General features: G+C 37.7%; 1 protein-coding gene across 3 annotated transcripts; it reads left to right on the top strand.

Annotated features, from left to right (window-relative positions):
- Positions 1-3287: 3287 nt before the first annotated feature.
- Positions 3288-27704, top strand: vldlr (very low density lipoprotein receptor). Of its 3 annotated transcripts, XM_052608732.1 has the most exons (20): positions 3305-3626; positions 9441-9560; positions 12374-12496; positions 13472-13594; positions 14905-15276; positions 15968-16090; positions 16599-16721; positions 18676-18795; positions 18929-19054; positions 20687-20858; positions 21093-21311; positions 21458-21576; positions 22270-22409; positions 22499-22640; positions 23789-23938; positions 24159-24221; positions 25992-26033; positions 26343-26423; positions 26527-26696; positions 26894-27704. In XM_052608732.1, the coding sequence occupies exons 1-20, from the start codon at positions 3560-3562 to the stop codon at positions 26927-26929; spliced, it is 2631 nt and encodes an 876-aa protein (XP_052464692.1). In that variant the 5' UTR covers positions 3305-3559; the 3' UTR covers positions 26930-27704. The 3 variants fall into 3 exon arrangements, with proteins under 3 accessions (XP_052464694.1, XP_052464692.1, XP_052464693.1); XM_052608733.1 differs by lacking the exon at positions 25992-26033 and having other exon boundaries at positions 3306-3626; XM_052608734.1 differs by lacking the exons at positions 24159-24221; positions 25992-26033 and having other exon boundaries at positions 3288-3626.
- Positions 27705-27893: the final 189 nt, after the last annotated feature.

The following is a 27893-nucleotide window of genomic DNA, read 5'->3' on the forward strand; positions in this document are numbered from 1 at the left end:
AGTCTATACTGTAGCTACAAATACATAAAGCTATTTTGAAGTCGACATCTTCGACCTACAGGTTATGATTAAGGCAGAGATTTCATATGCAACAGCGTGAGCTTTTTAAAGTGAGGCTGTTAAATAAATGGTTATAAAGAAGCATGATTTAAAGTTGGAAGCTGAGCTGTAACAGCAGGACTTCCTGTAAAGAGCATAAATGTGACCCTGGAGCACAAAATCAGTCTTAAGTTGCTTGGTTAGATTTTAAAGGGGGGGTGAAATGCTCGTTTTCACTCAATATCCTGTTTATCTTGAGTACCTATAGAGTAGTACTGCATCCTTCATAACTCCAAAAAGTCTTTAGTTTTATTATATTCATAAGAGAAAGATAGTCTGTACCGATTTTTCCCGGAAAAACACGACCGGCTGGAGGCGTGACATGTGGGCGGAGCTAAAGAATCACGAGCGCGAGTAGGCTTTTAAGTTGAGAGCGTTTGGAAGCTGTGACATTATCGTGAGGACAAAACCATCCAAAATGTGTACTCAAACTGTATATATTTGCTTAGCGGTTTTGGAAAATGTTCCACTTTGTCGTTTTTTTTTTTTTTTTTTTTTAGCTGTACATGTGGAAAGTGCAGTTTGATGCCAACATCGAATGTTGTTTACTTGATGTGCTTACGCGCCGATAGCTAAGTTAACAACACAGAGATATTTGAAGCAGTTTTACTCACCGCATGCGGTTCCAACACACGATCGTGACCCTTTTTCGTTGGGATTGCATTATCCTTAAGAAATAAACGATGTGCAAATCCGTTGTCAAACTGGGCTTTGTTTGTAAAACAAGCATCTTCGAAATGCAGGGAACAAACAAAAACACTTGCACAACTCCGTTGATGCTCTGTAAAAATAAACTCCATCCACTGGTCCCTTAATGCTGTTTCTCTTTTGGTAATCTGTGCAGGGTTGTCTTGCCCTGGCAACCAAAACACACTTCTTTTGTGACATTTCGCGACGCTCTCGCTCTGATCAGTGAAATGTCTGTGCTGCTCAGCCTCGCTATACGGGAGCGCACGCTCTTCCGGCAGACGTGCCCTAGGACCCATATAAGGAAACTCCGCTCCATCTAATGTCACACAGAGCCATACTCGAAAAAAACTTTCCAAAACCGGAAGGAGTATTTTTGGAACAGAAATACTCCTTCAAACGTACAACTTAATTTTTGAAACTTTTTGTCCATGTTTAGTATGGGAATCCAACTCTTTAACAGTGTAAAAAACTCAGTACGCATGAAATAGCATTCCCCCCCCCCCCCCCCCCTTTAAGCAATTGCCAAAAATAGATTGTATGGGTCAAAATTATATTAAGTAAAGATCATGTTCTGGAGGCACTGAAGACTGGAGGAATGATCACAGGAATACATTTCATTTTAACATTCGCATTGAAAACAGTTATTTTAATTTGTATTAACATTTCACAAAATTAATATTTAAACTTTTAACAAGTAATGTTTTGTGCATTAAAGCTAACAGTGTTTTACATGGCACGATTTTTTTACATGTATCATTAAAAGAAAATATTTTTAATATAAATAGACTAATCACAATAATAAAATTGGGCAAAAGTGGTTCATCTCACCCCAGCTTTCACTAGGACCAGTGATGTTTCCTTAGCAAGCACCACTAGTTATCACCACATCAGATAAAGCTGAATATATTTCTCAAAGTGTTCATCAGGTGTGAGGAGGTGATGCATTCAGATCAAATGAGAAGAGAAGACTCAGATGTCAGGACCGATGATTCATGAACAGGGTAAATATAGTGCTTGCACTCGCATCTGTCCAGCTTCTGCGGGGAACATTGATCTGCTCTGAATGAGGGATCAAGATCAATATGAGTGAAAGATTCCGGTGTGTGTTCTGGTCTGGGAACAGAGGCGCTCCTGTTCACATAATCCTGTTTTCAGAAAGAAGAACCACCGTGACGTTTGATACACTGTCCCTTATGTCTCTATTCTGATCAAAGTGACCATATCAGCGGAGTCAAATGAAGCAGAATATTTCAGATTTAGTTCTTTAAAGAATTCTGAATGAAGCCAGCGGATTGATGTAAAATTCCTGCTGATCTGTAAAATTGTGTCAAAAGAGCATGAAGCATTATTTTCAAAAAGACTGTAGTAAATAAATCATTACCTAAATACTGGCAAATGTGTGGTGTTTTATGAGATATGAGTTATTTACACACCCCAGTCTGTGAAACCTTAAAGTGATTTAATATTTAATGCAATACTTGTTACTAATAACAACAAATGGAATACATTTTCTTATTCTTTGTTTTTTAAGATTGATATGGTGCAAGATTATCGTCTTTCAATCAAAGTGATAAATGAGTTAGGTCAAAAATAACCTGAAAGTAGTGAGATTATATCACCCAAAAATAGGTAATGGATAATGTTACCTACAATTTTTGTAATGTAATTTGGAATCAGCGAAGGACTACAGTTTGTAAGTGATCTACCCAGCACTGTTTATATATATATGTTTATATATATATAATTAATTCCCATGATGCAGGGTCTTCAGTCTCACGTGATTCCTCAGAAATCATTCTAATATGCTGATTTGATGCTCAAGAAACATGTATTATTATTATCAGTGTTGAAAAAAGTTGTGCTTGTTCATTTTTTTATTTTTTTTATTTTCCTTATGAAATATCCATATACATGCGTGATGGAAAGTTCAAAAGAACACACTTTGGAAACAGACATAGATCCTGTTCATAATCTAAATGTTGTTACTGTCACTTTTGATCGGTGCAATGTATTTCACTGAATACAAATTTCTCATATATCAAAATTGGGGCAATGTTCCAGGGTTATATTAAATGAAAACATTTTTGGAAACTAAAACATCTGTGTTGAAACTTTTCAGATTATGAAGTAAAAACCAAGGCCCCAATTTGGAGAGCACAATCTTGTCTTATCCTGTAGTTTTCTGTGTGAGCAAACAACGTTCTCCCATGTCATTGTTTTTTTTTTTTAAGCTAGTGAAATAATTGTTTTCTTTTATTTTCTATAATTAGTGCATTTTAACAGTTAATATAGTACTGAAGATATAGATCGTCTAACCCCCAAAAACTTCATAAACTATGAAACTACAAACTGTGGATGAGTATGATGACTCTGTTTATATGTTTACTTATTTATTTTTCTTCGTTTGTCTCGTTTATCCACGGAGAGACAGCACCACGCGTGTGAGGCAGGTTTAGAGGAAGATGTGGTACAGAAAGGGTTAACAGTGTGTAAATGACATGCTGAAGGAGAAAGAACACGCCTGTGTTCGGCAGTGGCGCGGTTATTCGCCGCAGGTTCACGCTATCATTCAATTAGGACATGGACTGCGGCTCCGCGAGCGCCTCGCGCGCGTGCACGGACTGACCCGGGAACTGTCTTCAGGAGATAAGAGCCCGTGGATCAGGCTGCTTTCTGTTTGTCCCACGGACACGTATCGGCTGTGCTACACTATCAGGGACGAGGCCACAGACACACACACACACAGCACGGCGTCCAGCTCTAGCGCGAGATGGTCACGTCTACTCCGGGGCTCGTCATTCTGTCTGTCTGTCTTCAGCTGTGTGGATTCTCGCGCGGTGAGTGTTCAGAACGAGGATGGTAACAAAGGTTGCCATGGGAAGAAGATCATATAGAACAATGCCGCGTTCTCAGAACCTCTGTGTTACAGTGTTGCGTTCTAATTCTCAGAGGAGTTTAAATTCCGTGTAATAAACTGACCTGCTCGGTATCTTACTAATATCTGCAGAGGACATGTTTTAGTGTGGATCTTTCAGAAGAAAGTGTGTTGGATGTTTAACATATCTAAATGTAGACTATAGGCCTCGCAAATGGCTTACAGCCGTCCACCATATAATTAAACATTACTGATGCTGTTATTTCCCAATGCTTTAATTCAAATATGTGATTTCTTCTTTTTATTTAAAATAGAATCGTGCGTTTCGAACATTTTTGCGCCACCGCCTGCTTCTGTTCATTTATTCATATGCATATAGGCCTGCTGTTTTACAACCAATCGTTTCGTGTATTGTTTTTATTTTTCTTTGATTTAAAATGCTTGTTTGATATCTCAATCCGTGCACACGGCTCTTCTCTCGGTAAAGAAACGAGGTGTGTTTGCGGTGATTAAACAGGTGACTCCGGTTGGAGCGCGTGTGAAACGCGTGTGAAACGCGAATGTAAGCCTGCTCCATCAACTGTCCGCTCGGCCTGTTTATTAGCTAAGGGGAATGTATTCTGCTTTTAAGAGTTACTGTGTTATATTTTCTAATGCTAATGGTATCTACATAGTCTGCCGTCTAAACAGCGCATTATTAGGACGCGTTCTTGCGTTCAAAATCAGCTGAACTGAGCGCAGTGTAAGCGAGCGTTTACTTATGACGCGTTCTTGCGTTCTGTCTGAGCGATTTTGTTTTAATTACTACTCTATGTAAACATTAAAGAATCCAACTATTCTGATTCATCTGAACGATTCCCATTTCTTAATGGTTCATCGATTCTTTTAGATTGTATTAAACAATTCTATTCATTCAGATACTGTTTATTCAACAGAACTGGTATTCTGTATGTTTAATGTTGTCATATGAATGACGGATTTGTGAAAATCCCCCATTTCTCACTCACTTTGTGCACAACAGTTCTTTTGAGTTCACTTTGAGTCAAGTCACTTATTCTAGTTAAGACTAGTTAATACTAAATCAGTGTAACCACTTCCATTGGATTTTAATTTCCTAAAAAGAAAGTGTCATAGGAAACAGATCACAAGAAACATACTTGTGGCAAAATGTGTTTTTGCAGATTCATCTGTGAATCTCATTTCTACATTTTTTTTGTTTTTGTATGATCTGCTTACTTCCCTCTTTTGATATTTGTGGGTGGCCCTTCATGCTTGCTTTTTTTTTTTTTTTGCCTTAATTCATATTATATTTTCGTCATCTCATGTGATTCCTTGTTCAGAAATCCGACTACGCTGATGCAGTTTTAAAATCAAATTTTCTTTTCTTTTTTGGGAATTTCAGATTATACATATCTGTATAGGTGACTAACTTTAGTGATGTTTTTGCAATCTTCATAATCTAGGCTTTAACTGCAAGTACAACTATATTGGAGTGGCTTAGTGGTTACAGAAAGTGGTTTGGTAACTGAAAGGCTGTTGGTTTAAACCCCAGCAGAGCTCTCCAGGACCTGCCTCCATTGTGCCCTTGGGCAAAGTACTTGGCCTCAGCTTACTCCACCAGGGACTGACCTTGTAACGAGAGGTAGTGTAAATGTATGAAAAAACGCTTGCTTAATGACAGTTTAGAAGCAATTAGTAGCGTTGAGTTGATTGGGAAGGATACATGGGTTTATCTAAAGAAAATACTTCTTGTTTTCCTCATATGGTTGATTTCTCAAGGGAGCATGTGGTGCTGAGTTGGGAAGTGTTTTGTTTTGAGTCTTAAGGTCAGGCTGCTCCAAACGGTCGAGCTGTGCTTTAGATTAAGGCCCCTACTGCATTCTCAGCATCTGTCTGATGAAGCAAAGATTAGAGATTCTGATGAATCAGAGCTTTGGGAGTCTTGTGGTAAATGTTTTATTTGCACGCATGTGAAAATAAGGCTTCTGGGCCTTTGGCAAGCTGCAAAGCTCAGTCTCTTCTAGTAGGCTGAGATGTTGCAAGAGGTCTTCATCTTAAAAACGAGTCTCAGAACTGATGTTTTCTTCAAGGAGCGTTTACAGATGTCAGTGCAGCATTTTGTAAACCTCAAAATTACTTTTAAATGCCAAATGGTTTTTGCAATGCTCTCTTCAGTTGAGTTGGTGGCTTTTTTCTTGTTTGGCCGATGCTTTGGTATAAACAGCACTGCTTTCAAAAACTGCGGTCGTATAAAGCATCTATAAACTGGTAAAATGTGCCAAAATATGCCTTTTGATTTTATATATTTGTTATTGTATTACTATATACATATATATCATGATATAAAATGCTATTTGTACTTTGCCTTTTCAAATAATTAATGATAAGTGTTGAGTGAGAATGCAGCAGTCAATCATTTGAAACATTTGTTGAAGTAATGCAGCTGTGACAAGGTTCTCAAATACAGTCATGGTCAAGAACAGCTGTCTTTTTTAAATTTGCACAGCCTGATAACTTGAATCTGAAACTGTAAGACGCACAAATTAAAGCTCATAGCTAGTTTAGATGAATCTAGAATGCCGTTTTGTCATTTTGAGCAGGTTGATGGAGTATTCGAGGGTTAATTAGCTTTGATAATGTTTCTGTCCCAGCTGGGACTGATCTCGAACTGTTCTGATTGGACTGAATGGCTGGCATGACATGAGCGGCTGACTTTGGCTAATGTCACATGTCATGAGGGGGAAGTTGGTGCCCATGAATGAAGTGACCGCATTGTTTCTTTCAGAAGAAATGCAGTTTGTTGTTCAGTTTTGCAGGTTATGTATGGTGTTTTGGCTGATAATGGCAGTTTGAAAGATGGTGTAAATTTAAAAAGACTCTTTCCATATCTAATGCACACTGTAATTGAATACTGTTAGTCTTGCCAAAAACTATTTTTATCCGATTTGCAGTTAATGTGCCTCTCTAAGTTCCATACCATTCATACTGTTCCCTTTTGATGGCATTCAGTCAGACCTTTCAGCAAGGCCAACATAACAACAACTGCTCAGATCTCTGATGAAGCCATGCACTCTCGTCAGATTATTATACAAACATGAGCGGTTAGGTCATGTTATCAGGGACGTTTCGAAATGTTTTGGCTGTCATGTTGGTCTGTTCACACGGATTCATTACTGAGAACTTCCACACCACTGAACAGAATTGCAAAAATAATGTTGGTTTTCGAACTGCTTTCATGAGCATTGGTACAGTTTTTGCCATGAAGATAGCCTCAGATACTGACATGGTTTTAAAATCTATACCACTACTACTGCTTTGTCTGGCTAGTTAGCATGACTTAGTTGTTAGATGTTGGTAGGTTTTCCAATAGTCATTGTTTATAGAAACTATTTTTTCTTAAACAGCCTGTTGTTAAACAAAAATTATAAATGCTTTGTAGTGTATGTACTTGTAATCATGAAAATGTGCATATCACGTGTTACCAAAGGTATAACCAAATAATAGGGATGCACGATAATATCGGCACAACATCGGTATCGGCCGATAAAAGCTTAAAATGACCATCATCGGTATCGGCCGATATGAATATTTCTGCCGATGAGCCAAACCGATATTCTCCAAGTGAAATAATTGACCTGTTTTTCAGGTGTGAATGTCTGTCTACATTTGTAAAATAATACATTTATGGTAGAATCAGTACAGAAGAGATACATGGATTTCTCTTTAGTAAAATTAAAGTTTAAATATATCAGGCGATAATGTTTATGTATATCGGTATCGGCATCGGCCAAAATTATTTTGAAAATATCGGCATATCGAATATCGGCCAAAATCCAATATCGTGCATCCCTACCAAATAAATAAGAAACGTAGAACATTTATTAGCAAAACGAATAAGAAAGCTTTGAGGCATGGCACATATCTTAATGTCAAATAAAATAAAGTAAAAATCAGCAAACAGTGTGGAACTATTTATATAAATGTTTAACAAAAACTTCCAAAATCACCTTAGATAAACGGCAAAGGTCAACAGTTTTTTCAAAATCCAAAATATTGACAAACATGTGCTTTTGCAGTTTGTTTCAAAACTAAATCATCCGCCATCGTCTTGTTTCACCTCACTCTTCTTGTCAGTCAGCTCTCCTCACTGGAGAAATGAAATCTGATCTGTGATGTGACTGTCGTTCGGCAAAACAACGGTGAGGGTCGGTGCTGCGGTTGGTAAGTGACATAACCGATGTTGCGGCTTAACATCGGTATCACGGTCAACACCATCTATCGCGGCAAGTAGGGCTGCACGATAAATCGCATGCGATTATTTAATGCGCATCTATACAGTAAAACCGGTTCTGTGATCAGCAGTAAATCTCTACATGTGTGCTGGAGCAGCATCAACTACACAGAACTGTAGGTTCACTGACAATCTGTGCCAAACCACAATCATATTTTGCGCAGCTTGTCAGTAAACAATGGCTCTGTGCTGCTCCATGAAATCACGCACGTGTAGAGATTTAACGCTGATTACAGAACCGGTTTTACTGACAAGATGTGCATTAAATATCGCATGCGATTTATCGTGCAGCCCTAGCAGCAAGCCTAGTACACTCACAGTATCAACAAAAGATTGTGCTTTTGTAAAATAAAGAAAAAGTGCGCTTTAAGGAGTCTCAGTCGCTGTGAAATATTTCTGAAACGCATCACTTGAACCAAAACCCATCGAATACTTCACACACAGACTTGAGAAACATATCTATGGAAATTGTCTACTTTTTAATTAAGTTTGATCTGAAGTAAGTTTTATCTGAAACAAAGGTTCTCTGATGAAGTAATCTGTATGAAATCAACACGAGGTCCAGTCTTTCCCTTCTGTGATCACATTTTCAATTTTATTTTTAGGTTTGATATGTTTTCAAAGTAATTGATAATCAAATTACAATCTTCTAGTAATCGGTAATTTGTAATCTATTACTTTTGAGTAATTTACCCAACACAGTTTAGCAGACACTTTTGTCCAAAGCAACTTACCAATGAGGACAATGGAAGCAATCAAACCAACAAAAGAGCAGTAATATGTAAGTGATGCGACAAATCTCGGTTGTTAACAGTACAGGTAGCAAGTGGTTTTTTTTATTTTATTTTTTTTATTAGAAGAAAACAAGTAATTAGAATAGAAACAGAACAGAGTACTAGTGTTAAAGGGTTGTTATAATATTTTACTGGTTAAAGGCCAAGTAGTTGGATAATTTCTTTTTTCTTTTTTGAATAATAGCGCAAAAAAAGTGAGTGGGGACTTGGTATCTTTTTTCTATAATTGCAGCATTCATGACTTGAGTCATCGGTTGCAGAACAGAGAACCTGAGAGCAGATGAATGATTTCTCTGCACAGTAATCTCGAATGAGAGCAAGAATTTTAACTGAAGATGTTATGCTAAAATAGTTTTTTCTTTTCATGCAGGATTAGGGGTGGTTACATTGTATATGATAGCATTGTAAATGTTTTATTTACGTATTATATTGCTCCCTTTACAAGAAACAAACATGTCATGTCTGCTTTATGTAGCCTGTTAGAATGCGTTTAATATGCCCCTGAAATTCCGTATATATTTATCGTTATAGAAAAAATCTCTGAAAATGTGACCAATATCACACACTTCTATGTGGGACATTGTTTATATACAGAACTCCGTATTGGGGAAAATTGGTCCAGTTTTGTGCATCAAGTCCTTACAAGGCTGACTGTAACAAGCCACTGGCGCCGCCTCTTTCTGCCTCACAGGTTCCCGAACAGAATGTGAGCAGTCTCAGTTCCAGTGTGGGAACGGCCGGTGCATCCCGTCTGTGTGGCAATGCGACGGCGACCTGGACTGCTCGGACGGGAGCGATGAGACGTCCTGCGGTGAGTCTGTGTGCACTGCTGTGTATGAGAGCTCAAAGAGAGTCATCTGAGAGTTACATCAGCTCTCCAGCACAACATTCGTCATTGTTCTGATGTGTGGGCATGTTTGTCTTGATGTTCGGCAGAATAGCCACTCCTACCAGCCAGTGTGTGATTTCCCTTATCCGCTGTTAAACCAGTCTTGATCTCCAGAGCTGATGTAACTCTTGGGTAATCGGTTGTAATGGAGACATAAACTGATTGGCTTGCAGCTGGACAAAACACAGCTAAATTAAAATATTGATAAGGTATTGCTGCTTGTTTGACACTCATTCATGGTATGATCGGATACCAAGTTTTTCTATGTAAAGATTTTCCCACCTAGGTGATCTATAACACTCATCTGCGTGCTAAGTGGGTCATTGATGCGAGAGAAATTACAAATGGGGGGCCGGCACAGATATGATGAGCTGGAGTCTTTTTTTGGATCCAAGTGTTCCCATTTAGGCCTCTTCACCTTTTACTCAGGGGCGTTATCTGTGAAAGGCCAGTACCTCCTTATAAATATAGAATAAAATAATTGACAGAAATATGAACTAAATTAGTATGTAAATCTCTATTTTTCCAACAGCAACAGCAGCTATTAAGTTTCAGACAGTAGCATCCTCTGTTTTTCTTCTCTTGAGGTCATTGACAGTTAACTGTATATTTTAGTACGGTTTCAAATTGCAAAAAAAAAATGGGAATTGCAATTTGCAACCAATTTGACATCATACATCATAATCTATTTTTGTATAATTAGGTGATTTATCAGTATTATTATTAGTAGTAGTAGTAGTATTACTATTATTGCAATCTCAACATAGACTTTTATAAAGCAACATTTGTTTTGTACATTTTGAATAAATATAACTTATGCTTCTATTATACTCTTCTAAAAAAAATGTATATTGTGAAATATTATTACAATTGTTTTCTGTTTGAATATATATTAAAATTTATTCCTGTGATGTAAAGCTGTATTTTCAGCATCATTCCTCCAATCTTCAGTGTCCCATGATCCTTCAGAAATCATTCTGATATGATTCATCAGTTATTCATTATTAATAGAGATTCTTAGTATTGTGTTAAACAGTTTTTGGTGCTTTGTGGAAAAAAGAAACTTCAAAAGAACTGCATTTATTTAAAATAGATTATTTTTTTAATTTTTATTTTTTGTAATATCATAAATGTCTCATTTGTTCGATTTTAATGTCCTTGCTTTTAAATCATAATAACTGCAACTTCAAGCTTTTAAATATAAATGCATCCTGTTTCCACAAACATATCAAGCAATAAAAACGATCTGAAAGATCGCAATGTTTTCTGAGCAGCATATTTATTGAAAAGCGATTTTTAGGTTAATATCTTATTTCTTGTTGACTCGGTAAATGTTGTACCACAAACCTTAAACCTGGAAAATGCAGCTGGAGCAGACATTTACATTGGATATAAAAATAAACCCAAAACAAAGAATGTGCTTTGCCTCCATTTGAGAAATCAGCCAGCAGCACTTCACTGTGTCCCAGCAGTGGCTCTGTGTTGAGAATGCCGGCCCTGTCGGTTTGCACTGCTCCGTCTCCTATAGTCCTTCAGTCCACAGGAGGCCTCCTTCTCAGAGTATGCACTTGTGCTGTGAGAGGACATGAAGAGACTGAGAATGTGTCTGAGACGGGAGGGAGCTGCTCTTTACTCAGAGAGCGCCCGTCTTAAAGCGCCTCTCTAGGATTGAAGTGTTTTCTTTTAAATCAATATCTAGTGCTGAATTAAGCAAAACGTGCAGGCCTATGGAGCAGTGCTGGTCGTGGTAGACCTCATTCAGACACTTTGAAATGTTGCCAGGAGGAAAGAGATGCAGAGAGGTTACTGCTTTTACTTCTAAGAGATATGAGCCAAAGTAGATGGGGAATAACTGACATTATCAAAATATGAAAAATTTAAAAATTTTTACATTTCAAAAACCTATCTTTTGTAACATTTTAAAATGATTTATTTCTGGGATCAAAGCTGAATTTTCTTCAGTGTCACATGTTCCTGCAGAAATCATTCTCATATGATGATTGGCTGCTCAAGAAAACGGATGTTGAAAACAGCTGTGCTGTCATATTTTTGGGGAAACTGGATATTTTAATATTTATCAGGTTTCTTTGAGTATAAAATCTTTTAAAAAGAAAAAAAGAATTAACCCTTTTTTTTATCCCTTTTGAACAATTTATTGTCCTTGCTGATTTAAAGCAAAATAACAATACATATAAATAATGGACTTTTGGCCAAATTAGTTCGAATTATTAATTCCTTAAGTCATTTTAAAAAGTATAAATTATAATAAAAAAAATTAAGAAAAACAAACTTTTGGCTAAATGAGGTTGTTCAAAAAATCTATTTTCATTATTTTATATATATATATATATATATATATATATATATATATATATATATATATATATATATATATATATATAAAATATTGTTTTGTTTGTTTCAAACAATAGTTATACAGCAGCAGTTAGTAAACGACACAGTTTTCTGAACTACTTCAGGCAGCCCAGAAAATCTAAAGAATTCCCACATTGCGTCGCACATTACTTCTTAAGTGGTCAAACTGTGTGCCAAATTTGCATTTCAAGCTCTTAAACAGCACTTCTAAATCTCCGCTTGGATACTTAGGGTTCATTTTCAAGCACTCTTGCATATACATTAATTTTGCATTGCTTGTTTTTCATTCCCCTTGAGCCCATGCTGATATCTACTGAAGCGTAGGTTTGATAATGTTTCTGTTTTCTTGACCGTTTCAGTGAGGAAGACCTGTGCAGAGGTGGACTTCGTGTGCCGCAGTGGCCAGTGCATTCCCAAGAGATGGCAGTGTGATGGGGAGCCGGACTGTGAGGACGGCTCAGACGAGAGCATCGACATGTGTCGTGAGTTAATATATACGTGTTCACTGCATGAACCAGGGATGGTAAATCCCTAGTCACCTTCAAAGCTAGACCTGTTTATTTTTAACTTGAGCGAGAGTCTTTTATCTCAACCCTGGGTTATATTTAGCTAGACCTCTGTGTGTTAGTTCTACATGATATCCATTATAAAAGCACATCTGTATCTCCTCATCTTTTGCAGCATGTCCTTAAATGAAAGTTTTGAAAATTAAGGGTGTGAGGCACTTTTAAAAAAGGGATCTATTGGTTTAATAAAGTACAGTGGCTGTAGATCTCTACAGTCCAGCGCAGAAGAATCGGTGTACGTGCAGATATGCATGGCAGCTCTCTAAATCAAGTCTTGTTTGACCAGCTGTTGGAAAGTTAGTCAGCAGAAAATGGAAAGGGACCAACAATGTGTGAGCATTTGCACACGGCTGGCTATAAATGCGCAAGTGATCTTTTCAAGATTTGTATTTTTTTTTTTGCACATTCAATATTTCCATCTGGACTCTTAAGCTTTTGGATTTGGTCATGAGGATGTTAAGTTTGCACATTGACTTTAAATGTAAAATATCAAAGATTAGGCAATTGGACTATAGCACCATTCCTCCTTTGATATGAAGTTTCCCACTGCATTTATGAGTCTTTTAACCACTGCAGGTCTTGGAGGATTGCCAAAGGGGTAAATGTTTCAACCTAATTAAAAACAGGTGAAAGGTTGTTTATGTGTGAAGGTTTACACCCATTTCGTGCAATAAAACAATGTTTGTTTATGCTTAGACTGTCGAGCACTTAAAATGGATTATTTCACCAAATATAACGCGTGAAAGCTCATTCTGGGAAGCTCTGATATAATTCAAGAAGATTAGTTTCAGGATTATTGGCTTGAGCATGCTTTGGTTCACCAGGTTGTGTATGAAATCAGATGATGATTCAGGTGAATGACGTGGTGTGGTCCTGACTGCTCTTCCTCAGACACAAGGACCTGTCGAGTGAACGAGTTCAGCTGTGGAGTCGGCTCCACGCAGTGCATTCCAGTCTTCTGGAAGTGTGACGGTGAGAAAGACTGCGACAACGGAGAGGACGAGATTAATTGTGGTGAGTCACTAGACGCAACACCAGCTCAACCGCCTCTTACAATCAATTTCAGGTCCTGTTTTGCTTGCCTCATGTACTGCTTCTCTGGATATAAAGGCAATACTTGAAAATGAGTCATTGAGAGCTCTTAAGATGATGTTTTTTATTTATTTTGCAATTGTTTCTTTTAGGCTCTGTTTGAATTAGACTAGAATAGGTCAATTCAATCAAATACGTCTGTGTTTGTGCCCTGAACAAAAGAGTAATATACTCTTGTTTACCTTCTAAAGTAGTTTAAACTATGCTCAAATATGCCAAAACACACACAAAAGTCTGGAAGTGGGGGATTTTACTATAATTTCTTAATTCTATATATATATATATATATATATATATATATATATATATATATATATATATATATATATATATATATATATATATATATATATATATATATATATATATAATGTGTTAAACTATGTGTTAAACTATTATTTACTCATTTATTTTATTCATTCATTCTAATACCAAATAAAGTAAATTTGCGCATAAAATATACATAAAAATAACATACATAAAATTAAAATGTTAATATATTGAAAAAGTATACCAGTGTTCATTTTATTTGCTATATTTTATATTCTATAAAATATTATCTTTAGCCATTTAAGAGAGAGAGATGTATATATTATATAAACAGTCAAGATATCGGCACCCTTGGTAAATGTGATCAAGGGAGGCTGTGAAAATTAATCTTCATTGTTAATCCTTTTGATCTTTTATTTTTTTTAAAAGCTAACCTTTCATTGGATATTAAGAATTTAATAGGGGGGGAAATATTATGAAATGAATGTCTTTCTCAAATACACGTTGGACACAATTATTGGCACCCTAGAAATTCTTGAGTAAAATATTTCTGAAGTATATTCCCATTCATACTCTCAATTTTGAGCACTTCAACATGATTATAAACATGGAATTATCCAGCCATGGCATATATATTTCTATTTGGCTTCATTTCAGTTCGTTCACTTAAACTTATTTCAGTCAGTTGCAAAGGCAATGTTTCTAATCGTCAAGTTTACTTATCTTAAGTTCAATTACTGACAGTTATTTGTTTTTTAATAAGTTTTTGTTTATAACACAACTGATTCAGACAATAAAACTAGTAGACAGCTGTTGGGGTAAACTGAGGCATACTTAAAGCTATAATTATAGAAATTTACAGAGAAACTATTTGCATATGTCCATATTGTTCTGAATTCCTGAAACGTACGTCGATCCATTTCTACTGGCCCATTCATTGTTTTCCTGTGTTATATTATTAGGTAACATTACATGCGCCCCTCTGGAGTTCACCTGTGCCAGTGGTCGCTGCGTGTCTCGTAATTTTGTCTGTAATGGTGAGGATGACTGCGGGGACGGCAGCGACGAACAGGACTGTGCTCCTGCCTCCTGCGGCCCGAGTGAAATCCCGTGTGGGAATAATACCTGCATTCCTAGAAGCTGGCTGTGTGATGACGATGTGGACTGCCAGGACCAATCGGATGAGTCACCGGAGCGCTGCGGCCGCAACCCCACACCGCCGGCTAAGTGTTCAACCAGTGAGATGCAATGCGGCTCTGGGGAATGCATACACAGGAAGTGGCGCTGTGACGGAGATCCAGACTGCAAGGACGGCAGCGACGAGAAAAACTGCTGTAAGTTGCATGTTGGGGTGGGCTTTTTGTTTTGAAATGTATGGCTTGTATATCTCGTAAGCGCTCTGGACCTTTTGGTTATTGCGTAATTTAGTTGGTTTTTTTCTGGAATATATGGCTGGTGTATATTGAGTGTTATGGAAAACACAAATTCAGTTTTCTGCATATTTAGTTTTTTATATTTTTTTATATTGTCTTTGTTGCTTATTTTAGTTGTCTTTTTTTTCTTTTTTTCATAAATGGCTGAAATAGTGTAATATTGTGACACTGAAACATGACCTTTTGTTTTCTGCATATTTTAGCTTTTATATTTACGATTATATGGCTGGAATATATTGTTTGGCATGGAAACCAGACATTTTGTTCTCTGCGTATTTTAGTTGTTGGGTTTTTCTGCATATTTCCGTTGTTGGGTTTATATGTTTGTTTGTTTGTCTTTGTTTTATTATATGGCTGGAATATGTCATGAAAAATCAACTTTTTTTGGGGTGTATTTTACTATTATTATTTTTAATTTCATTTAATTTGGAATATATGTCTGAAATATATTGTCTAATTGAAACAGGACCTCTTTTTGTGCATATTTTAGCTACTGTTACTAGTTTTTATTTATTTTTTTTGGAATATATGGCTGAAGTATATTGTGTGTCATGGAAACTAGCAGGTCTCTGTTTGTCTGTGTCATTTCCAGCTGCCCGTACCTGCAGGCCCGACCAGTTCAAGTGTGATGACGGCAGCTGTATACATGGCAGCCGACAGTGCAATGCTTTCCGAGATTGTGAAGACGGCACGGATGAAATCAACTGCAAAAACTGTGAGTCTGTTAAACTGAAAACATTTTCTCAGAATGCTCCACCTGGAAAAGTAACGAATATCTTTAAGATCCAAGAAAGTTTTTAATATTACTATTAACAGGCCAGATAACATGCAAGGTTGTGATAGGCTGGAATAGAAAAGTACACCGTTTAATGGCAGATGTCTTTAAGAATTCATCAACAAGCATGAATCATAGAGCAAACCACTTGTCCATATACTGAAGTATAGTATGAGCCATATTACTAACGGACTCATTTAGAACAAACTGTGTCAGGAACCAAAAACTGGGAGGCATTTTAATTAAGCCTATTTAGCTATCCTAACTATGCATGGATATTATGATTATTTGCTTTATTAGAACAGAATTGCCACCCTATTTTGGGTCGCTTCTCACCAATTGAGAATTGCTTATCTACAATAGATGCTTATTTACACTAGTTCAAATAGATATGAGTTTTATATGTTTTATAGACAGAAATTGATGCTCTCATTGTCTCTTCACTCAGTAACTCAGTGTAACGGTCCTGACCAGTTCAAGTGTCGGAGTGGAGAGTGCATTGAGATGAATAAAGTGTGTAACAAGGTCCGTGACTGTGCTGACTGGAGTGATGAACCCATCAAAGAGTGCAGTAAGTGCAAGTGTTTTGCTGTTCATTTCATTACTAAAGCTTTCTGACATTTTCTGTATAAATCTAAAAAGGGTTATCAGTGCACACAAAGCTTTAAACAATATCTTGTATGTGTCGAAAATGTTAATGTGGGTTATTCTTAGAACTGTATAATTGCTTTGCTGGTTTCCCCTAACAGAATTAAATACACGGAACAAAATTATAAACACAACACTTTTGTTTTTGCCTCCATTTTTCATGAGCTGAACTCAAAGATCTAAGACTTTTTCTATGTACACAAAAGGCCTGTTTCTCTCAAATATTGTAAACAAATCTGTCTAAATCTATGTTCGTGAGCACTTCTCCTTTGCCGAGACAATTCATACACCTCACAGGTGTGGCATATCAAGATACTGATTAAACAGCATTACTATTGCACAGGTGTGCCTTAGGCTGGCCACAATAACAGGCCTATCTAAAATGTGCAGTTTTATCACACCTCACAATGCCACAGATGAAATGAAAAATAGGTGTTGCGTTTATAATTTTGTTCAGTGTAATTATGGTTTTTAGAGTTTCACTGTTACTTAATGCATAATTCCCAACTTCCCCCAACATCAGAATTAGCCAATTATAAAGTCAAACAATTATGACTTGTGAAGTATAAATAAAAAAGCTTAGGTTTTTTAATATCCATAACTTATCAGTTCTTTTAAATTGTCCTTGCAATCTTAAGATGATTAAATGGGTACAAAAAGGAAAAACCAATCGCAATTCACAATGCAAATAAACAAACAATTAAAGTCAATCACAATGATCTCAGAAAGCACTTTAAATGTAGGTCAACTTTCGTCTGAGAACAGTTTGCTTTAAATTCTTTCAGTTGTCAACTTGTGTAGTGCTCTGACTTGGTTAACTACAGACTAAAGCATCATGGGTGCTTTAAGAGGGTGAACCTGCAGTATAATTAGTTCACACAATAACAGTAGTCCGTTAGAGAGGGTTGTTGAGTCTGAAAATTTTGAGTGAATTGTTTGAGTAAATTGTTTCAAGCTGTATGTTTTGACCTAAATGCTGTTTAAACGGTTCCATATGTTAGGGGTGTGAACGGACCATTGCACGGGTAAGAGGGATGCTATACAGGAATTCCTCCCTGCTCTTTTGGATGTTTTCACAGTTGAGAGCTCTTTAAAAGACACTTGTAATAGGCCACAATGAGAATCAAGTAGAAAAAAGTTCCATTCTCTGGGGTTAAATTGATAGTTCACCCAATTTTCATTCCAAACCAAGAAAATTAACTCTTTAAAATTGGGATCAGATCTTATTTTCAACCATTTTCGTGTTTGGCTGCAAATTTACTGTGTCATTTTGATCAGTCACCTTGGAACTGATCAGAATTTCTGCTGCTGTTTCATTCAGTGAGACCCTTAAGTGATATTGTCTTGTATGTGGCACATTCTACATCAGGGCTGCATTTGTTTGTTCAGAGTTGGCCCTATATGCTTTGCATCATCAGCAGTCTGATGGCCAGCTGGTGGGTACATTCTGCACAACTGTGATTTTGACACCATTCATTACAATGCTTTAGTTTCTGTTAGCCTCTGGGACTGAAAAACAATACCTTTTTTCACATTTGGCCATTATGGGATACAGTGAAAAAATTACATAAAAATACACCATTTGTGGACAGAGGACAGGAAATTTTTCATAGGCTAAAAAAAAAAACTGTCACTCAAGCCATAAAACCCAATGAGTGTTGTCCAGCATGGAGTCAATAGAGTAGCACACTCCATGTTTTTAAACCTGGTCCAAGGACTTAGCACATCAACCTGCAGGTTCATGTGCATTCTTCATATGAAACCCCTGTAAATTATTGATCTCTGTAAATCTGAGCATGTCACACTCATGCATCTCCTGTGAATTTTCCACATTGATATTCCAAGTTTGTAACGCAGCCATCCACCATTTGTTTTAGATATGAACGAATGCCTGCTCAATAACGGAGGCTGCTCGCACATCTGCCGTGACCTGACCATTGGTTATGAGTGTGACTGCATGCCAGGACTCCAGCTCATCGATCACAAGACCTGTGGTGGTATGAATAGCCACACATGATGCTGAAATGTAGTCAGAAAAATGACTTGAGTATTGATTATTGTGGGTCCTGAAAATGGATCTTTTGTAAATGTTCTTAAACAGGAACTAAGATTATGATCGTCTCTCCACAGATGTCAATGAGTGCCTCAACCCTGGTATATGTAGTCAAATATGTATAAATCTTAAAGGAGGATACAAATGTGAGTGTCACAATGGCTACCAGATGGACCCCACCACCGGAGTGTGCAAGGCTGTAGGTAAGAGCTTGTCAAGTAAACTTGGCTGACTTGGTGATTTCAACAAATGGTGATTTGTTTTAACATTGGGTTTCCCATCCAAACAAGTAAGGAATTTGGTTTAGTAAATAACACTTTAGTTTAAGGACCAAATCTCACTATTAACTAGTTGCTTATTAGCATGCATATTATTAGCATATAGGCTGTTTATTGGTACTTACAAAGCACATATTAATGGCTTATTCTGTGTGATATGCATGGACGTTGGAAGCAACAAAAATGTGGGTGGGTGCAACATAGTAAGTGTAACTGTTTTTTAAAGCTGAAACAAAAACGATATGCTTTTAAAAGCAGCAGGCGAACAAATAATGCACATTCAGTTAAAAAGCAGCTTGTTTAATGACAGTAGCCTATGTGAGCACAGAGCCAGACCCACCTGAGCAACAGATATGCTATGATGCTTTGTTTATCTTGCTGTGTCGTGGGAGTGCAGCAGGTGTGAGAACTGAAAACATGGAATGGAGTGTAATTTATATGGACTCTGAATGAGGCAAGCAGAATGGATTTGAGGAAGCAGCAGCGTGGAAGTCAAGGCTGTAGCTAAAATGTGGAATGGAGTTTAATTTTATTAGGTTATTCCTCAAGTGGAATGGATTTGATTGGTGGTGCTCTGAAAAGTGAACCAACATAAGCATTCAGAGACGATGAAAGTGAATGGGTCCAGTTTACGTGGTTGCGTATTGTGCCACTTAAACCATGTCTGCATTTGTGATTGGTGAAATGACAAACAACAAGCGCTACTCCACTTTCCTCAAAACTCTCATTTGAATCGTCATTGGAAAAATTTTTAAATATGTAAACTAACTTAAAGGTTGTGAGTCAGAAGCACCAGACTGTCTTTGCTGAGTTGGAATTGCCCCACTTTATAGAAGCAGCCTTTGTGCACATCCTTCCCAGGATCAAGAAACAGTCTTCCATTAAATGTGCTGCACATATCTGAATATTTGGGTTGAACTGTTCTGGAATGGTGTTGTAAATACAGCTTAACCACTGATTTCTAGTTGTGGACTCATTTGGAAGGCCAAACAAAGTGGTTTCATTTTAACAATGAGAAACCGTGTCTCCACAACATGGTGGCAGCAGCATCAATGCTACAGTGAGAATCAAAGTGACGCTGACTTTGTGTGAAAATTTGGGCGGTGTTATGCAAATCTTCCCACACAGTGATGTAAACATGGGGAGACGCGTTTAAACAAGGCGTTTTAGGAGGGCGTGGACGAGTCTTAAAACTTGCAATTCCATCATATGAGTAACTTTAACAGTGAACTTTAATACTGAGAATTTGTCCCCAAACTAAAGGTAAAAGTGCAATTTATTTTCAGTAATTTAAACATAGAGAATCAGTGATTCTGTATGTTCACAACAAACGAAGAATACCAGTGGACAATAAAGAAGTTTAAGGTGGCTCTGATGGCATGTTTACATGCAGCTTTACCTCTTTAACATGGCACTGTGGAGCTGCTTAGACAGGCTTTCTCGCTCATTTAAATTCTCTGTAGACAAACTCAAGAAATGGTTTTCTTTCTACTTTAGTATGGGCACCTGATAACTTTGAACTCCAGCATTTATGGTGTCCTCTTTTTGCATTTCTAGGTAAAGAGCCCTGTCTTATTTTCACAAATCGAAGAGACATCCGTAAACTGGGACTGGAGCGCCGTGAATATACTCAGATTGTGGAGCAGCTACGGAACACAGTGGCTGTGGATGCTGACTTCACTCAGCAGATGATTTTCTGGGCTGACCTGGGGCAGAAGGCGATTTTTAGGTAAACACTCGTTCTCGGTTGCCTTGGCCTGAAGAATTTAACTTGAACTTGCAAAGTTGTATAGGATAGTATATGGTTTTCAATCCTAGGGACCCTCCACTCTGCACATTTTTGTATGTCTCTTATGACTCTTTGTATATATTTGTGCATAAATTTAAGTGATGGTTGCTATCCTCCCAACCCCTTGGATGACTTTTTAAAATGCAAACTTGCCTGGTGCTTTCTCCCCCACAGCACAGTATTGGATAAGCAGGAGGCAAGTCATTCAAAAGTGATTGACAATGTTCAGATGCCTGTTGGGATTGCAGTGGACTGGATTTACAAAAACATCTACTGGTCAGACCTGGGCAGTAAGAGTATAGCAGTGGCCAACTTCAATGGGACCAGGAGGAAAGTGCTCTTTAACAGCGGCCTAAAGGAACCAGCCTCTATTGCTGTAGACCCTCTATCAGGGTAATTCAGTTGCATTGGGTATTAAAACATTTCAACTGCTTTCTAAAAGACTTTTCAGATTTGCTCAGTTAAATTTTTTTAAAGTGGTCCTCTGGTTTGAACCAGTATAAAGTTCAGATAATTTCATCCTTGTCCTTCAATTACAGATTCCTGTATTGGTCAGACTGGGGTGAGCCAGCTAAGATTGAGAAGTCCGGAATGAACGGGATAGACAGACAGGTCCTAGTTGAGACCGATATTCAGTGGCCCAATGGAATCACTCTTGGTGCGTAAAGTTTACCATGATGTTTCACTTAACTTTTGACAATACTTGAACCAATAAGGCACAAATAGCCTTCTCCTACATGGGCTACCTTTCTGCAGATTTAGTTCCAACATGCCTGCCAGTTATTAAAAAAAAAATCACATACACCTTGATTAGCTACTTCAGGTGTGCTTGATTATGATTGGAGCTAAACTCTAAAGGGTGGTAAACCTCCAAGAGAACAGTTGGCTACCCCTGCAATAAGGGCATCATTCTGCCTTTCCAGAAGTTAGTGGCATTTGCTCATATAGTGCTCAAGTCAGTTGCTATTATTGAGGTTAGGGCAAGATAAGTCAAACTCTGCTCCGGAAGGTCCACAGTCCTGCAGTCTTTGGTTCAAACCCTGCTTCAACACACCTTCCTGTGGTACAAGCAATATTGAAACTGAACTCGGCAGGACACTGGCCCTTCCAGGAGAGGAGTTAAACATTTATGGATTTTTGGGAAGCCTTTGGACTTCAGATAGAGCATTTGGACAATAATGATGCAAAACGGGTGAAATTAAAGAATATCCTGGAAGAGAGGCTAAACTCTGAGGGACTGTGGCCCTCCAGAAGAATTAGGAGTGGGGTCTATTGACTTGGGCATTGTTTGACCAACTAACAACCAGCTAGAATCATGAATTATCCCCTGACCATTACTCTTGTCTTGTAGATCTGATAAAGAGCCGACTCTACTGGGTGGATTCAAAGCTGCACATGCTTTGTAGTGTAGACTTGAATGGAGACAACCGTCGGAAGGTGCTGCAGTCACCAGACTACCTGGCCCACCCTTTTGCCCTTACGGTTTTTGAGGTACAGTACACCAACTAGATCAATTACAACTGCCAACTAAAACTACAGCTACAATTCTCTCTTATCTCACTGTTTTAACCCCATCCCAGGATCGAGTGTTCTGGACCGATGGTGAGAATGAGGCCATCTATGGCGCAAACAAGTTCACAGGATCTAATGTAACTCTGCTGGCCAGCAACCTCAACGAACCCCAAGACATCATTGTGTACCATGAGCTAATTCAGCTGTCTGGTGTGTCCCGAAATGATCGAAAACAAAAGCAATAACCCACTTCACTCAAGCAGCGTTTTTTTTATTCTATTTATAAATGTTTTGCTGAATCTGTGACTCAAAAGCTACTACCTTGTAGTAGGAATAGAAACCTTGAAGTGACAGTTCACCCAAAAAAATTCATTTTTTGTCATTAATTGCTCACCCTCATGTTGTTCCAATCCATTCATCCTTGGAACACAACTAAAGATATTTTAAATTAAATCAGATTGATTTCTGTTGCTCCATTGACACCCTGATCTGAACGCATGTGCTGGAGATGTGCTTCTAATCACAGGAGCACCTTTACTGACGAGATGTGCATGAAAATCGCATTCGATGTTTTGCACAGCCCTAATTGACAGCCTAAGCAACTTTCACTTCGAAGGTCCAGAAAGGTCATGCAAAGTAGTCCATGGTTCTCCACTGGTTCAACTTGAAGGGAATGATTTTTGTGCACTAAAAAATAACGAGTATATTCAACATTTTTTTTTCACTTCGGCTTCAATCTCCTACGCTCATTCACAAGAGCTGCTGCTTCTCCGGTCCACGAGAGCATTGCGACAGATGCGTGCTGTTGACAGAATCATGCTCTCGTGTCAAGTTGAACTTCTGGAATAACATGGGCTACTTCCATGACCTTTTTGGGCCTTTGAAGAGGAAGTTGCTTAGGCTGTCAATTAGGGCTTTGCAAAAATTCGAATGCGATGCGCTCCTGTGATTAGAAGTAAATCTCCAGCACGTGCGTTCAGATCAGGGTTGCCAGGTTTCCGAAATCCCGCCCACTTGCTTCTCAAAACTAGCCCAATCACTTTTCCAGGAGGTCCCCAGATAAAAATTGCATCCCGGGTTAAAAGACATGTTTTTTGGCAGGGTTGCCTTGGTAAAATTCGCATTTTAGGTGCTAAACCTCACGTTATTGCGCCCATAAAATGCAAATTTTACCAAGGGAACCCCGTCAAAAATGTTTTATTTTATCACCCGGAACGAAACACGATGGGGCTAGTTTTCAGAAGTAATTGGGGGTGAAGGGTGAACAAGGATGAGTAATTAATGACAGAACTTTAATTTTATCTTGAATAGTATAGAGATGTTGGCAGTAACCAGGTTTTGTTGCCTTCTCAAAACAGGGACTAACTGGTGTAACGAGAAGATAGAGAATGGAGGCTGTTCCTTTATGTGCCTGCCAGCTCCACAAGTTAACAAACATTCTCCTAAATTCACCTGTGTTTGTCCGCAAGGTCAAACACTCACTTCAGATGGCCTGCGCTGCAGACCAGGCACGTAACGATCTCTTTGTAACAAATCAATGCATTGCTGATCAAGCTTTCATTTCCTTTGTTACATTTTGTGTGTGTCATCCATTTTTGTCATTCATTGAATCATTGTTGATGGTCATCTTTGGCCAATGTTTTTTTTAACTGCAACGCTAGACTCACGTTCCTTAATTCTTAGAATGTAATTTTATTGCTGCGGCTCTGTATTGCTCTCTTATGACAGAGGCACATAAAGTTATACCTCAAGATGTAGGGAGGGTGACCCCTCACCCCAGTCATCCCAAAGGTAAAGCAGTTACTAGAATATTAACTGCATGTGCATGGAGATTGATTTTTGATTTGCTTCCCGCCATAATGATAGTTATCTTCACAACTGAAGTCTGTAGAAGCGGCACATGTTAACATTTCCTTCAAGCTTGCGCTGAGGCATGGGTGTGATTAGGGATGCACGATATATGTCACCATATCGTTATCGGCCGATAAATGTACATTTTCGGTTATCGTTATCGAACTGATAAGAGAATTTGGCAGATATCTTGGAGCCGATAAATTATGCATTATATAAATATGCAAATACAGTGAACTGCAACATGTGCAGGGCCAGTCTGTCATATTCTAATGAGATTATTAGCTACTGTAAAATAATGTAATGGAATCTTTGTTCGACCGTCTTTTTAGCGTGTGAAGGGAAGAGCGCATCCACAACAGATCTACGGTTAAGTTCACTTGTGCATTTACAGTCTCTTGTGCAATTGTACGTTGTAATATTGTTTATTTTATGCATATAAATCAGATTTTTTCTCATATAGAATACGTTTGGTTCAGCTATAGCCTATAGAGGGTTAATGGAGTGCTTCAGTTTGTTGGTAAACAGCAGCTTACAGCAGTTTACCGGTGTTCATTCAGCTCTTCAGCTTTAGCACACAAAGATTGAACAGCAAATGCACAACATGAATAACTATGGGAGTAGTCATAAACATAATATTATAAAGACAATATTACCGTGATAAAAAAGTTATGATTATTTAGGTTTTTTTGCCGTGTTTCAGCGCATTGTTACAGGAAGACCCAAGAGCGTGTCCGCAACACATTTGACTATTCAGGTTGTAGCGCGGGTGCACTGCAATATTGGAAATGGTTTACTCCTGTTTTAAACCATGAAGGCGAGCCAGCGGATATCATACAAGCAACGTGCAAAATTTTAAAACATTTTCATTGAGGAGCAGCCTAAGCTAATAGCCTAATTTTTTTTATTTTCCTCACAGGCTGCGAGACACAGCGTTGTCAGTTATGCAGTGATGTGCTATGAAATTTCTGCGAAGCAAATTAATTGTAATATTAATTTAATAATAAAAGTAACTTAATAATAATAGCCAGAAAATAACAGGTCTACATTAATTAAAAATGCCAAATACTCTTAATAAAGACAATGTCTCTGGCTATAGTCCTTACATGCTGGACCTCTTTCAACACACTCAATCACCTTATCGCCTTTTTTTTGTAAGTAATGTTGTCCAGTAACTTGTTTCCATTATTTTATTTCTTTTTAAGGCTGCTTTATGTAGAAGTGTTTACTGCCTTTTAATGAGGAGACGTTTTTTGTAATTAGGCTCTCAAAAAGTATGTAAAAATGTGGATTTAGATTTATCAGCCAACATATCGGTTATCGGCTTTCATATTTAAATTATGATTAGTTATCGGTATCGGTCAAAAATGTTCATATCGGTGCATCCCTATTCCCTAGGTGTGATGGCTTACTTGTTAATAAAATCTCTAGTGAGAGATTTTTGGGAACTTTAGTGCTAATCCCTCCATATTGTGAGGTATTTAAATATTTCTGAATTTCTTGAATTTCTACTGGTAGCAACTGAGATCTGCTGCTTAAAACTCTAGATGACTACTGTAAGTCTACTGATTGTTCTACTTTAACCTACATCATTGACTTTCATTGGATTATTTGTAGCATGCATTTTGTTGAAGAAAATGCTAATACATTGTGAAAAATGGAAAGGAAGGCTCCAGTGTTTATACTCATAAACAAAATTTTGTTTTAAAGCATCTGCAATGCCGAAGGTTGCCTCTGAACCAGTTCGGGCTGGTAAGGCTAGTTGCCTCCCATATACTTGAATCTAAATCTGAAATGAAATCCGTTACTTTAGTCTTTAACACTGCCATTTAGAATAGAAAAACCGACCCATTCTAAACAAAAAGACTGGAAACAGTAGATGTAATGTGTTTGTGTTTAAGAAATTCATCCATTTGTTACTGCTTGTCTGCTCACACCATCATATCCAAACTTAATTTACACCATTACTCAAAGATTATTTTGCTTTGCTGACGCTCGTAATAGTTTGTTGTATAGTCTTTTACACTTACATTTTTCATCCTTTTTTCTGTAAACCATCAGAAGGAAATATAAGCACCTCGATACATGAAGTAAATTCATCTGCCAAAGGATCTGCTGCTGCCTGGGCTGTTCTGCCTGTGTGTAAGTACATTGCTTCTGTAATGTGTTGTTCACAGTTGTGTTAAAGATCTAAATACTGTCCAGTTGTTATAGAATTATTCAATTCATTGTTCTTTGCCTGCAGTGTTATTAGCAATGGCTGCGGTGGGTGGTTATTTAATGTGGCGCAACTGGCAGATCAAAAATAAAAAGAGCATGAACTTCGATAATCCAGTATATCTGAAGACCACAGAGGAAGACCTCAATATTGACATCAGCAGACACGGCGCTTCTGTAGGCCACACATACCCTGCTGTGAGTAATGCATAATCATTATCTGTGGTTTCAGATTAGCGAAACCATAGATTTGTCGTCTACCTCATTGTTACGAACATTAGAAATATGGATCACTGCTATACCATAATGCAGTTATTTTATGCCAGACACTGATTTAATTTTGTCAGATGCTTAGTTTTCCTAACGGTTTCCTAATTCTTTTTGTCTTCTTGCAGATTTCAATGGTTAACACAGAAGACGACTTGTCATAACCGAAGCACCCATAATGCTTCAGTTTATTTATTAGCCACTTGGCACCAATGGCAACTGCTGCCGTTTCAACGGTTTCACAACTAGCTGCCTTCTAAAGTGCATTTCCAAGTTTCCTTTTTTTTTTCTTTTCAATAAGAGGATGTCATTTGTGGTAGGAGAAAATATTTGCCCTCTGCTCACACTGAGCATGGCCTGGGTTTTTACCTTCACATTCACCATAACAGCCCCGAGATAAGATTCAACAGCCTTAATTCCTACTTCCAAGGATGACGGCGTAGCTGGAGACCCAGAACGCAGATTATAGATGGCCAGTACTGTGTGTGGATGCCTGAAATATTAAAATGAAAATGCGTATTTTAGATGGCCAGGTCTTTAAGATGTACGTTTCTTTCTTTCTGTTTTCCTATTGAACATTCTTTCCCAGAGATGCATTATTATGAAGGTTTGTGTGTCATTCTGGGTTTAAAAGAGCTCTAGGAAAAAAGTGCTGTTACAACATTTGTAAAACATTGTAAATATCACTCTCTGGAAAACATCATCAGGATTCCTCAAGCACTTTGATCAAATGTTGCTCTGTAAATAAGATTGTATACATTTGACTGAGACAATTTTGCTATGGTTGGGCACCGTACCAGGGAAGAGGAAAATGTATTTTGTATGTTTGTGTGCTGTTTCTGTGACCTTTTATAGCAGTGTACAGGGGACACAAAAATGCTCTGTATTGTGAAAAGGAAACATTTACAAACCTAAAATAAAATTAAAGTTTAAAGTTTCTTTATTGGTCAAAATGTAAGTGAACCTTGCATCTTGAATATTTAATTAATTTTTTATAGGCTTGTTTGAGACTAGGCTAGGGTAACGGAATGATTTGAGCCAGACTCGAACTCTGGTTGCCTGTACGTAATGTTACACTGAGATCAGAATGATAGCATTTATATGCACTCATGCAATTACCATCAATTC

Source organism: Carassius gibelio, chromosome A10 (assembly GCF_023724105.1).
Source record: "Carassius gibelio isolate Cgi1373 ecotype wild population from Czech Republic chromosome A10, carGib1.2-hapl.c, whole genome shotgun sequence".
In the NCBI taxonomy this organism is placed as follows: Eukaryota; Metazoa; Chordata; class Actinopteri; order Cypriniformes; family Cyprinidae; genus Carassius; species Carassius gibelio.